This window comes from Anastrepha ludens, chromosome 5 (genome assembly GCF_028408465.1).
Source record: "Anastrepha ludens isolate Willacy chromosome 5, idAnaLude1.1, whole genome shotgun sequence".
NCBI classification, from domain to species: Eukaryota; Metazoa; Arthropoda; class Insecta; order Diptera; family Tephritidae; genus Anastrepha; species Anastrepha ludens.
The window spans coordinates 62,758,966-62,771,455 of record NC_071501.1 but is presented as its reverse complement, the minus strand read 5'-3'; the positions used below and the strand labels follow the sequence as shown (position 1 = coordinate 62,771,455).

The window sequence follows — 12,490 nt, the reverse complement described above, 5'->3', positions numbered from 1 at the left end:
AAATACTTACATGCCATCGAATATTTTCTCGACTTCACAGCGCTGTGTTAGATTCTTGTACAAATTGAAAAAATCCTCAAAGTGAAACTTCGGCATGGACAACGTTTCTATTTTCCCCGACGGTAGCCCACTCATGTCTAATGCTTTTTCCACACGCTTGCGATCCTCCTTGTTTTGAGCGAACATTTTGATGATGCTGCAGCGAAGTGATACACAAAGGCAAAATACTTTTAACATTTTTATGCAGGTATATTAGTAAGTGTGTAAACCAAAACAAATTTGAGATGAAAATGAAAACATGAACAGACTCAAAAGAAAACGAAAAAATTATTGAATTCAAATTAAAAATGTAATTAACTGATTTCTTAATTCGTTTATAGTTAGCAGCAGTATCATGTGGTAGAACATGAAAGCTGGTATGGCCAGAATTGGATAATATTGATCTGGACAACGTTTATTTTCAACAAGACGGCGCTACGCGCCACACAAGCAACGAAACCATTGATCTTTTACGAGAAAAGTTTCCGGACCGTGTTAGCTCTCGAAGAGGTGATCACAATTGGCCACCGAGATCTTGTGATTTAACACCTCGTTACTTTATTCTTTGGAGCCACGCGGGAAAGAGAAGGTCTACGTCAACAGCCCAGGGCCGATTCAAGACCTCAAAGACCACCTCAACCACTTTGCAATTCGGTTATGGAAAATTTCATGAAAAAGATATTGTCCTGTAAGCGGGATCGTGGTGGTCATTTGCCTGATGTTATTTTCCATTATTAACGGCATACCTTCCTCTTTATAATGAAATAAACATTCGATCATTTATATTAAAAATAGCATTTTTTTGTATTTCAAAATAACACCTCATATTGGAAAACCCTTTACTTAATGCTTTTACTTTGTTCGGAGCTGTTACTCGAAGCAATAGCTTATTTTTACTAACACGACTCATTAAACCTCAAAAAACCAAATAACTATTTACTCACTTCTTCACTGGGATTTTGCCACTTTTGTCAACTTGCAGGCAGAGTTTGGTACGCGCCTTCTGTAGAAATGTGTTAGCCGAACCATTCAGTCGGGCTAAACTGTAAGCCAATCGCATAATTCCGTCACACCATTGCTGCAAAGGAAATGTAAATATAATTGTTTATGGACATAAGTAATAAAGCACGATTCAAGTTGAACCTGCACATTTCAGATGTTGTATACAATAAAAATTTAAAAAATAAATAACATCAAAGCATATTGTAGATGAAGAGCTAGAAATTATCAGTTAATCACTTTAAAATATCAAGCTCTTATCAAGAATGTCTTTCGGTAGGAGTAAATTCGATCAGCACTCGACTTACTTTTTTAATTACACATACGACGAATGCACTGTGTTTGTTCCGTGAACTGGATTATCACTATTTCCAAAATTCAATTCACAGTAAGCGCAACGTTAGCAGTATGAGACACTCAAAATATACATAAGCGCAGTGTCAGCAATAAACGAATTAAAAAAAGCCGTTTAAACAGTAAGCGATTGGAATAAAAAATATTTGTTTTCATTATAAGCACGGAAGCCGAATTAAATTGTAAACTATTATCTGTAACTAATTGAGTTTCATTCTTTTCCCTTAGGAGGAATATCACGAGGCTTTGTGGCAGAGCCCACTTCAATTTTTTGCAGTTTTACTGACAAACTCGTTAAGTTACATATCAAAAGACGCGCCTAGATATTGTTTTAAAATAAAACAGGTAAACATTTAGATTCATTCTGGTTTAACTATTTTTATTCAAAATATGGCTCTTAACAATTGTATGTGAAAAATGGCATTATTTAAATGTCCACTAAAATCCCTCAAACAGTCGATTCATGAATACCTAATTATTGAGAACGATTCAGCAGCATTTTGCGCTAAATTAGCGATATTCTTAACAGAACGGCCAGTTTTTGATATCCCAGTTCTTTTTCTATCCGCGACAGAACCAGTTTCATGAAATTTTTTCACCAACCTTTGAATTGTCGAGTCACTCGGACGAATAATTCAACAAAAAAATTACGAATTTTGCGATATGTTGTTCTTAAAGATCGACCATTTTCATAATAAGTTTCAATATATTTAACGCGTTGTTCTATCATATAAAATTGAACATATGTAGGTATGTCTATATGAAATGTCAAAGATAACATAAAAACAGGTATCGTCTAGGAATGAAAGATCCTTTAAAAGTATACAGTGAACCAAAAAACGTGTACGACAAGAGGTCTAACAAATGCATTGTAATACCCAATACTTTCCATCTTTCAATCTTTCGAAGTAGGCAGGATTGGAACGAGGGGGGAAATCTGCACCGAAGCTGGTGCCTCTGTCTACACCAAGATGGAATCGGGAATCGGCGAAGGGGTTTTCTCTAAATCAGCCAATTTATCTATTTCCTCAATGGGCGCCTTGTCTATAAAAGTGAATGAACTAGATGAGGTGTGAATACTCTTTTTGAGCAGACCAGGAGATTAGAAGCACGATTAACCGGTATCGGGCCAATAGGTTGGCTCTAGAATCGCGGATAAGCAGAATATAATCAATAAACTCTGTTATGGGTCAGAATCTAAATAGAATAAATGCATAATAATAATAAATGCATAACAGTAACAGAGAAAGATCTTAGGGAAGTCGGCAGACTCCCAGATAGTGTAAGACAGTTACAAGTTTTTGAGGGGAATCCGTCGTAATATTATTCTTGAATTGATAATATTGAGGGGATCGTATCTATGAGATGGTCAAAGAAAATCCTATCGTGCTATCCTGTGTATTAGGCAGAGCAGATGCGTCTTTGGCTGCATATACAGTCGAACTTCTCTACAGTGAACTTCCATATAATGAAGCTCTCCTTATAATGAACTGATTTCGAAGACACTGCTTTTTCGTTCTACTTTCGGTGTATTTTTGTCTCCTTATAATGAATTTCTATATAGTGAAGTTTTCTATACAATGAACAAATTTTACAGCTGGAAATTCAAGCGTCCTAAGTTTTTGTCTTCATATAGTGAATTTTTTCAAAAGTTTTCTGTTGCAAAAAATTACAGTTAGATGTGGACAAACTGTAATGAGGGGAATCCCAAAATTAAAACAGAAAAAGCTGAGCTATTACAGTTTTATTCAGTGATTGAAGTTAAAATGACGCATCGAAGCAGCATTTCGCTTGAAAAAAAGTTATTAATGATTAAAAGATATTGCCAATGAATTCGGAGTTCTTCCCAGCACTTTATCAAATATTTTAAAAAATAAGGAAGTGATTTTAAAAAATGCGGAGGATTTGGCAGTAAATACCAAACGCAAAAGACTTCGACCTTGTCATTTTGAGGATATTGACGAAGCAATGCTGAAATGGTTACTCGTTGCACGTGGTAAGAATCTCCCTTTATGTGGACCATTATTGAAGCAAAAGGCCAAAGATTTTGCGGAAGCACTAGGACACCACGAATTTGAGGCAAGTACAGGTTGGTTAGACAAGTTCAAAAGTCGGCATGGCGTTATTCAAAAGACATTATGTGGGGAAAGTGCTGACGCCAACATAGAAAACCGTGATGAATGGGTAACGAACGTCTTACCGAAATTAATTGAAAATTACAACATTAACGACATTTTTAATGCCGACGGGACTGCTTTGTTTTTCAAATGCTTGCCAACTAAAACACTGGCATTCAAAAATGAAAAATGCTTTGGTGGGAAGCAAAGCAAGGAGAGAATAACTGTCCTGGTGGGAAGCAATATGACTGGATCAGAAAAGCTAAAATTGCTGGTAATCGGAAAGGCCAAAAATCCGAGATGCTTCAAGGGAATAAAATCTTTAGGTGTCGATTATGAGTTTAACAAAAAAGCATGGATGACCAGTGAGATTTTTACGAAATGGATTGTAAAACTCGACAAAAAATTTTGTGATCAAAACAGAAAGGTGTTGTTTTTTGTTGATAACTGCACTGCCCACCCTAAAGATGTAAGAGACAAGTTGAGAAACATTCATCTCGCTTATTTTCCTCCCAACATGACTTCGTTACTGCAACCAATGGACCAAGGCATTCTCTACAATATGAAACAACATTACAGAAAACGAATTTTAACGAATATATTGACTCAAGTGGATGAGGGAAATTCTGTTATGGCCATAGACTTGCTGCAAGCAGTTCGAAATCTTAGCAATGTATGGAATGTCTATGTTAAACCAGAAACAATTGCCAACTGTTTTAAAAAGGCTGGATTTTCAAAAGATGCTATGCAGATTCCATTTGAGCATTGGGCTGAAGAGGACCTTCTTTCAATATCAGATTTGGCTGCTTTACAGTCTTCATTTAAAAAAGTAGCAAATATCGAAGCATCGTTTGATGACTACGTAAATGTTGATAATGGTGTGCAGACTTGGGACAACCCATCCGAAGAAGATATTCTCAACAGCATTTTTGAAAGTCGCGGAGTTCCAGCTGAACCTGGTAAGCATTTATCTTTTTATAGTCAAACAAAAATTTAATATGTAAATATTATTTCAGATAACGATGAAAACGATTTGACCGTTGAAGAATTGGCAGAAACTGAGGAGGCATTACCTACGTTGATACAAGCCACTTCATCCATTAGCGTAATTAGAACCTTTGTGGAAATGAGGAGTGACGTGCCGATTAATGTTTTCAACTCTCTACATGATTTGAAAGCTTTTATTGAAAATGAAAAATGGAAGGCTGTAATTCAAACCAAACTCACTGATTATTTTAAATAAAATTACATAAAAAATCAATGTTTCTTTATAATGAAGTTTCTATATAGTGAAGTGATTTTCAGGTCCCGTGCGAATTCACTATATGGAAGTTCGACTGTAATATGTTTCAAAGCATTTGAACAGAAATTATTCATGTACATAGTGCAAAGATCCAAAACATTGCCTGGAGTTTACTCAGCTTACCACGACATCAAAAACTTGACTTTAAGGGATAGGATAGTCCATAAAAACTTACTAAACAGAGTCATTGTTCCAACAAACAGATTAACGCCAGGACCGCAAATACAACCACGTACACTTCCTTAATACAACTCAACTTCGAGATCCCAAAGGACACCTTATGAAAAACCGCAAGCCAGCCAAGCAATGAGTTCCTCGCCTCCAGAAAGACCTATTGCATCAAATCCAGCCGTGAAAATAAAAGTGGACCGTAATATCCAAACTCAACAGGTAAACTGCATGAATCGACCCCAGGCACCAACGTCTTTAAAAGAGTACCTACATTGTCAATAGGAGCATTTTCGAAACAAAAACCGAAGCAAAACCGATTCAATATCGAAACAACTACCCTTGACAAAGAAAAAAACCTTTTAAACACCTGTGAACGTGCAGAGACACTACAAGCTTATTTCATATAAGAAGTTATGGCTCATATTCAAGTATACCCACTCTACAAGTAGTGCAATCAGGAATCGTTATTGTTTACGAACGACGCTTGTAGCTTGCAGTAACGAATGTGCTATTCTCATAAACACCCTTAGCTACAAAATTCGTTAAGTACTTCGATGAGAAAGATGTCAATCGTTAACTGGAAGATATGATGTGAACGGGAGTTTAGTGCCATTCAAAAAAGGATTGAGGCTTTTTGGCAATTGGAGGAGCTAGCAACGTTTCTTAATAGTGTAAATGGGGCAGTTCAATAGCAGGTGGTTCGATACATTTCATAATAGCACTAAAACAGAATAAATCTGTTTTTAAATTATGGCGTGAATTGGACGAAATAGTGTTGAACTTACTCTGGACGGATTGTAACAAAAGAAGCAGTCAATATATTGAAAGTATTCCCGAAGAAGATATAGACACACAAATTTATAGTAATGTGTTGTGTAATCCTTGTGTAATACTACGTTTTTATAAATATTATAGAACCTGCAAATGGCTTTAAAAGATGGCCAACATCATGGCTCCAATAACTTAAGTCGCCTGTTATTTATTCATAATTTAATTGTTGTTTTGTTGTTTAAGTTAAATGTTAGGAAATATATGCACCTACTCAAAACCTCGATGGTACGCTCGTTTCAAAGCTCAGCGAACGGCGGAGGAGTTGTAAATATATTATACGTGCACAGGGAAATCTCAGAATAACATTTAAAATTTTAATGTTTGGATCACGCACCTGTAAGAAAATCAAGTATAATTGTATAAATTAAATTAGTGTAAATTTTACGACTTACCATTATTACTTATTGAATGATACCCATGGTGATTTACGTAGGCTTCCTCGTGTAACACTGGCGAGAATTGCAACGTGTGTGAAATCAATGCACCTGTGCGACTAACCTGGTGCTCGTCATTGGGTAACACACATTTTGCACAAACATAGTTTCGTCTATAGCGTACGTTACTTTGTGTATGGTCTTTGATAACAACCTGTTGCATAAAAACCAAGACCTGCGAGCACATATTTTTAACTAAGATTGTATGAATATATCACTTCCTTACTTGGATTTCAGGGGATAATGCTGAAATATGTTTATTCTCAAGACGAGGACTCTTTTTGTCAAAAATTGTGTACAAAAATGTTCCGATTAAGCGATATTAAATCAAAGAAACTAGATCCCGGTGTACTTACCTGGAAAATTTTACGTTTGCCATATATAATATGTGATTAATATACACTGAAGAGCAAAACTGTAACAAAATGTAATACTTTCTATTTCAACACATTTTTTTTTAGATATGTTTTAACAAATCAAATATTTTTTTTGCATAACTTTATTGGCATGTATGTACTCTCTCTCTCAAACCGGTTTGGTGTCAATGCAACAACAACAACACTAGTAGCAAGCAATAATGCAAATAAAGACAAATGTTACAGTTTTGCACTCACTCTTAATTTTCAAATTTTCCGTTATTTTTCTCGTAATTATATATTTGGTGGATTTTTAATTATTATAAACGTGACCGTGAATAAGACAAAATGTTAAATCGGGAAGTACAACGCCAAATAATTGATTTGCTGAAGAAGGGCGAGTCTATAAGAAAAATAGCTAAAAAATTCGAAGTGAGCCACATGGCTGTGCAAAGGCTGCGGAAAAATGTACCAGACGCTGTTCCCAGTAACAAAGGAGGCCGGCCAAGGAAGATAAGCGACCGCGATGCCCGCCATCTGGCAAATTTGGTAACAAGCAGCAAGGCGGTCACTCCCAAAGAAGCACTAAAGATGCTGGATATTGATGCCAGTCAGTGGACAGCCAGGCGCAGCCTGTCAAAACTGGAGCTAAAGGCAGCGGAGAAGAAAACCAAGCCAATGCTGACAAAAAGACATGTGCGGTTGAGGCGGGATTTTGTTGCGGCTCACCAAAGCTGGACAGTTGAAGATTGGGATCAGGTACGTCTTTATAAATGGATTATAAAAGACCTTTTTTCATAAAATTTCAAAACGATTGCAGGTTATTTGGTCTGATGAAACCAAAATCAATCGATTTCAGTCAGATGGTCGGGCCTGGTATTGGGTTAAAGACCCAAATGCAGTCCAGCCACATCACATCAAGCAGACAGTAAAACATGGTGGTGGCTCCATTATGGTGTGGGGTTGCATTTCCAAAAATGGTGTGGGCTTTAGTACGAATAGACGGTATAATGCGGAAAGAAGAATACCTGGCCATATTGCAACAAAATCTGCCGGGTGTAGTGGAAAGTATGGGTCTTGCTGCTGAAAAAGTAATTTTTCAGCAAGACAATGACCCTAAGCACACCGCACATGTTGTACGAAATTGGATGCAACGCCAAAAATTTCGTAACTTGAAGTGGCCTCCACAATCACCGGACATGAACCCAATCGAAAATTTATGGAGTCATGTAAAATCGAAGCTTGCCGAATATTCAAGTCCGCCCAATGGAGTTAATGAGCTGTGGGAGCGAACACGCGATGTATGGGATGCTATTCCGACTGACTTTGTCTTGAGGTATACACGAAGTATGCCCAATCGTATCCACGAGCTGAAAAAATCCAAAGGATATTGCACATCTTATTAATATTTATTTTATTTATTGTAAAAAATAAAAAATGGGTTGAGTGCAAAACTGTAACATTTGTCTTTATTTGCATTATTGCTTGCTACTAGTGTTGTTGTTGTTGCATTGACACCAAACCGGTTTGAGAGAGAGAGTACATACATGCCAATAAAGTTATGCAAAAAAAATATTTGATTTGTTAAAACATGTCTAAAAAAAAATGTGTTGAAATAGAAAATATTACATTTTGTTACAGTTTTGCTCTTCAGTGTATATGAAGTTATATTTACCAATACTTATTTGAAAATGCTAACTTATTTGATCGTTAAACTTTTCTTCTTATTCTTTTATTATAGGTTTTCATCTGTTTTTCTTCACACAATTACATAGTTATAAATTACAAAGTATTATTAAAATTCAAAATGACGAAATGTTATTGTCTTTCCGCTGATGTCGAAATGCAGCTTTCGCGCCATCTCTTTGGTGGTCTTCCAGGTCTGCGCTTTCCATATGGTATATAGTCCCTCGCTATTCGGATAATTCTGTCGCCACTAGCTTTAGAAACTTGATCATTCCAAGCTCGTCTTCTTGTTCTAATAAACTTCACTACGTCATTAACGCCAGTTTCGTCACGAATGACCTCGTTTCGAATGCAGTCAAGACGTGTTTTTCCTACGATGGATCGTAGAACTTGCATTACAGCTGTACGCAGTAGCTGGTTTGTTTTTGCGTTTTCAGCTCGTGCTTCGGCTCCATAGGTCAGGATTCGTCTTATTACAGTTTTGTATATACGCGTCTTGCTTTCAGTGGTCATATATTTGTTCCACCATACAACATCCCTAATGCAACCTGCAATACGTGCGCCCTGCATACATCTCTCTCTGACTTCCTTAATAATGTCGCGGTCACTGGATATTTCTATCCCCAGGTATTTAAATTTCATAACCTCTTATTAAAACCCCCTATAAATATGGCAACCAGAAAGTCTGCCTACAGTTTTCCATATATGGAAATTCCAACATATAGAAAAATTTTTACGATTATATACGAAAACGAAAATTAATATTCTGTTGGAAAGCCATGGTGTTTTAGGACTTCACTCAATCTATTTAGTATTGAGTTTACTAACTTCTCTGTTTCCTCAGTTGTAATCTTCGCCCATTCTACTCCCAAGGTGTTTTAGCCTGTTTTGGAGCGTTGCACAAGAACCAAAGCTCAACGATCTCGGCTGTGTGTTTCGGGTCGTTATCTTGTTGGAACTAAAACGTTCTTGATAAGCCAAGATTTTCGGCACTCTGTTTCAAATTAATTTTTAAAATATCATATTCAAATACCCCTTTTTGTGCGTATTTTCAAGCGCGACAGTCGTGTTATTTGAAATTAAAAGACAAATTTTTAACAGCGTTAGTGCCCTTTAAAACTTTTTGTATTTTTGTTCTTATTTTTACGACTACGACGATTTGCACTAAGTGACACGTATGTATTTGATGTTACAGTTAGGTCTGATATTACAGTTAGTATGTAATAAATAACAATAGAATGCATTTTACTGTAATTATGTATATAAGCCTATAATGAGAGATGCTCATAAAATAAGAGAAATTCAGTGCAGGTGAGAAGAATGCGAATGTGAGAGTGATGGAACATACCAAAATGAGAAGATCAATGATATTTACTACTCGGCCGTAATTTTCGTTGGTATCACTCCCTCGCCCGTAAACAAGTCTCATTACACATGTTTACTTTACTCAGTACCGACATCTAACACCACTCCTTTTGCAATCGGTCGATGAAGAATGCCTTATTTGGTTTCTACCATGGCGCTCCGAACTTCGCCGTCCTTCGCTTTTACCACATCTACAATTTGACCCTTTGGTCATCAGTTCCTCGGCAGGTCTTGGTCTGCAATTACCACGACATCACCAATACTGGGCGTTGTTTTGTAAACCACTTGGTGCTTTGAGAGATGACTGGTATATATTCCTTCACCCATCGATGCCAAAAGCGGACTGTGTCGATGCATATTGGCTTGTAGTCATCCGATAACCCACACAACAAGTGATTGGGAGTAAGAGCCTCGTCATCACAAGTTTCCAAAGAAACAAATGTAAACGCCCGCGCGTTCAGGATAAATTCTACTTCGTTCAATGCACTCCGCACAAGCCTTTTCCATGCACCACGCTTGGTGGATTAAATCTCCATCTCACTCGATCGAATGATGAGACGATACCATTCAAGTCCATTCAAACTCTAACAAATTAGTTTTTCAGAAAATATTATACATGAAAAAAACTAATCGATTGTGTTTAGTCATCACTTGCATAAAACTAACTATGTAGAAAGAAAAAATAAGTTTACATATTCATAGTGTTTGTTGTCATTTGGCATATTCACTTTTTGCACTTCTACATATTCTTCAAAATGTGTTCAGTTAAGTGTGAGCTTGAAGAGATAATTATGCGCTAAAAAAATTAATGAAATATTGTCGGTGGAACGAAGGCCTGAAAGTGGAATAAAAATTGCTTTTCCTTTCAAGATGCTGAAAAACAAGTATGTTGTCCAAGAAGTGCGCTAAAGCAAAAGTTATATAAAAAGGTTGCTAAGACATTGCACGAAAATTATACAGTAAGACATCCAGAAATGGTTGTGTAGTTATGGACGAAGAAACATACATCAAAGCAAACTTTAAGTAGATTCAGAGTGCAACGAGGAGACGAGGAGTCCCAGGTGCCTTTAAGCTAGAAATTTTGGATACGGGATAAATATTGTTCAAAAAGACCAAAAGCCACCAAACTGTCCACAATTACGAGCCATTGAAAATATTGGCCAATTGTTAAAAGAAAACGAAACGAAAAAATAAATTAAAAATGAATAGCAGTTTAAAATGAATTGGCAGAGAGCAGCAGATACATATACTGATACCCATCTCCTAATGAGAGGGTCAAATCTAAAGAGCGCCATTCTGTTTATAACAAATATAACTGATATGAATTTTTTGTCTAACAAATAAAGAAAAAAATAAAATAAAAAAAATGTTGGTAGCTTATATACATAAATTTAATGTTACAACGATTTTCGCCTAATTAATATTTTTAGTGTCTATTAGTTAGTTCGTGATGTTATTCCTAGTATACTTGCAAGAATTGCACCATATAATAAGATTCTAGGAAAATCCCTTAACCAGTTTGAGATTCAGACGCCAATTTCCCCTGGAAATATTATACTAGTTCTCCAAGAGTAACTCACAGTTAAGAATAATATGAGTTCAGACTGAAATAGTGTTGTTTTGCTTTTGCTGATAACACGTTACGTCCGTTGTTTTATACAATATTTAGCGGGGAGAATGCGTACAAATATATATATAGGTATATATATATATATATATATATATATGTACATATATGAAAGACAAACAGCTTCACACATGTTCAGTCATGCCTTTTGGTAGCTCATGTTAGGACTCTCAATCTTAAGCATAAATTGAAGATATATGTCATTACTTCAAGAAATAAAACAATGAATATTTAGAAGTCAGAAATTTATACGGAATATTTTCAATTAAGCATGAATACTGTAGATTGAATTACCCCAATTTAAAATGTCGTGTACTACAAAATTTTTAGTGTAGCTTACCTGTGCAATCTCCCTTTTGGTACAGCAAAAATTTACAAATGTTACATTTACAAAATCGCAACCGTGGCAAATCGTAACAGTTTTCTCCTCTAGGGTATCCTGTGATCCGAGCGTAACTATTTGGCGAAGTTTAGAATCCTGAAAACAAATAAAAAATACTATAATACTTATTGCTGCGCGTATTTTCCAAGCGTGGCAGTCGCATTATTTTAAATGAAAAGACAAATTTTTAACAGCGCACTGACGCTGTAAAACTTTTTGTATTTTTGTTCTTATTTTTTACGAATACTCCGATTTACACCAAGTGACACATACCTATAAGTAACTGGTCAGGGTGGCCTGATATTACAGTTAGATTTAGTTAATATATGTATAATAAATAGCAATAGAATGTATGTTACCTGGATATACTCCAGAATGAAATGGAGCCATTTGTGTTTGAATTTATACCATTAAATTGGACATTTATGCAGGACAATGATCCAAAGCATACTGCAAAGACAGTGAAGCTGAGAGAAGCTCAGGAGAGAAAAAATGAATGTACTGGATTGGCCGGCGCAGAGCCCTGATCTCACTAGAAAGTTTATGGAATGACGTTAAGGTCAAAATCGCTAGCAAATGCTGATTTGATTGATTGATTTGATGATTTGTGGGCCGCAGTTGAGGAGGCTTGGTACTCGATTCCAAAGGAAAGATGCCACAGGCTCGTAGAAAGCATGGAGCGACGGCTTGAAGAAGTAATCAAAAACAGTGGATATAGTACAAAATACTAATCTGGTAAAACAATATTATTACTGATTTGTTTAATATTTTTGCTTTTATTTGAAATTTTTTTAGGATGTGCTGTTTATGTGTCCAGGAGGTTTCG

The 12,490-nt window shown here is 36.1% G+C and overlaps 1 protein-coding gene across 2 annotated transcripts in view; it reads right to left on the bottom strand.

Annotated features, from left to right (window-relative positions):
* Window positions 1–12,490, bottom strand: part of LOC128862806 (1-phosphatidylinositol 4,5-bisphosphate phosphodiesterase classes I and II) — a 75,177-nt gene that overhangs the window by 40,579 nt on the left and 22,108 nt on the right. For both annotated transcript variants that reach the window (XM_054101555.1, XM_054101556.1), the window contains exons 4-6: window positions 11,623–11,760; window positions 984–1,117; window positions 11–196 (exon numbers count right to left, since the gene is read on the bottom strand). In XM_054101555.1, the coding sequence (XP_053957530.1) occupies window positions 11–196; window positions 984–1,117; window positions 11,623–11,760 (458 nt within the window). The remainder of the gene's footprint in view (window positions 1–10; window positions 197–983; window positions 1,118–11,622; window positions 11,761–12,490) is intronic.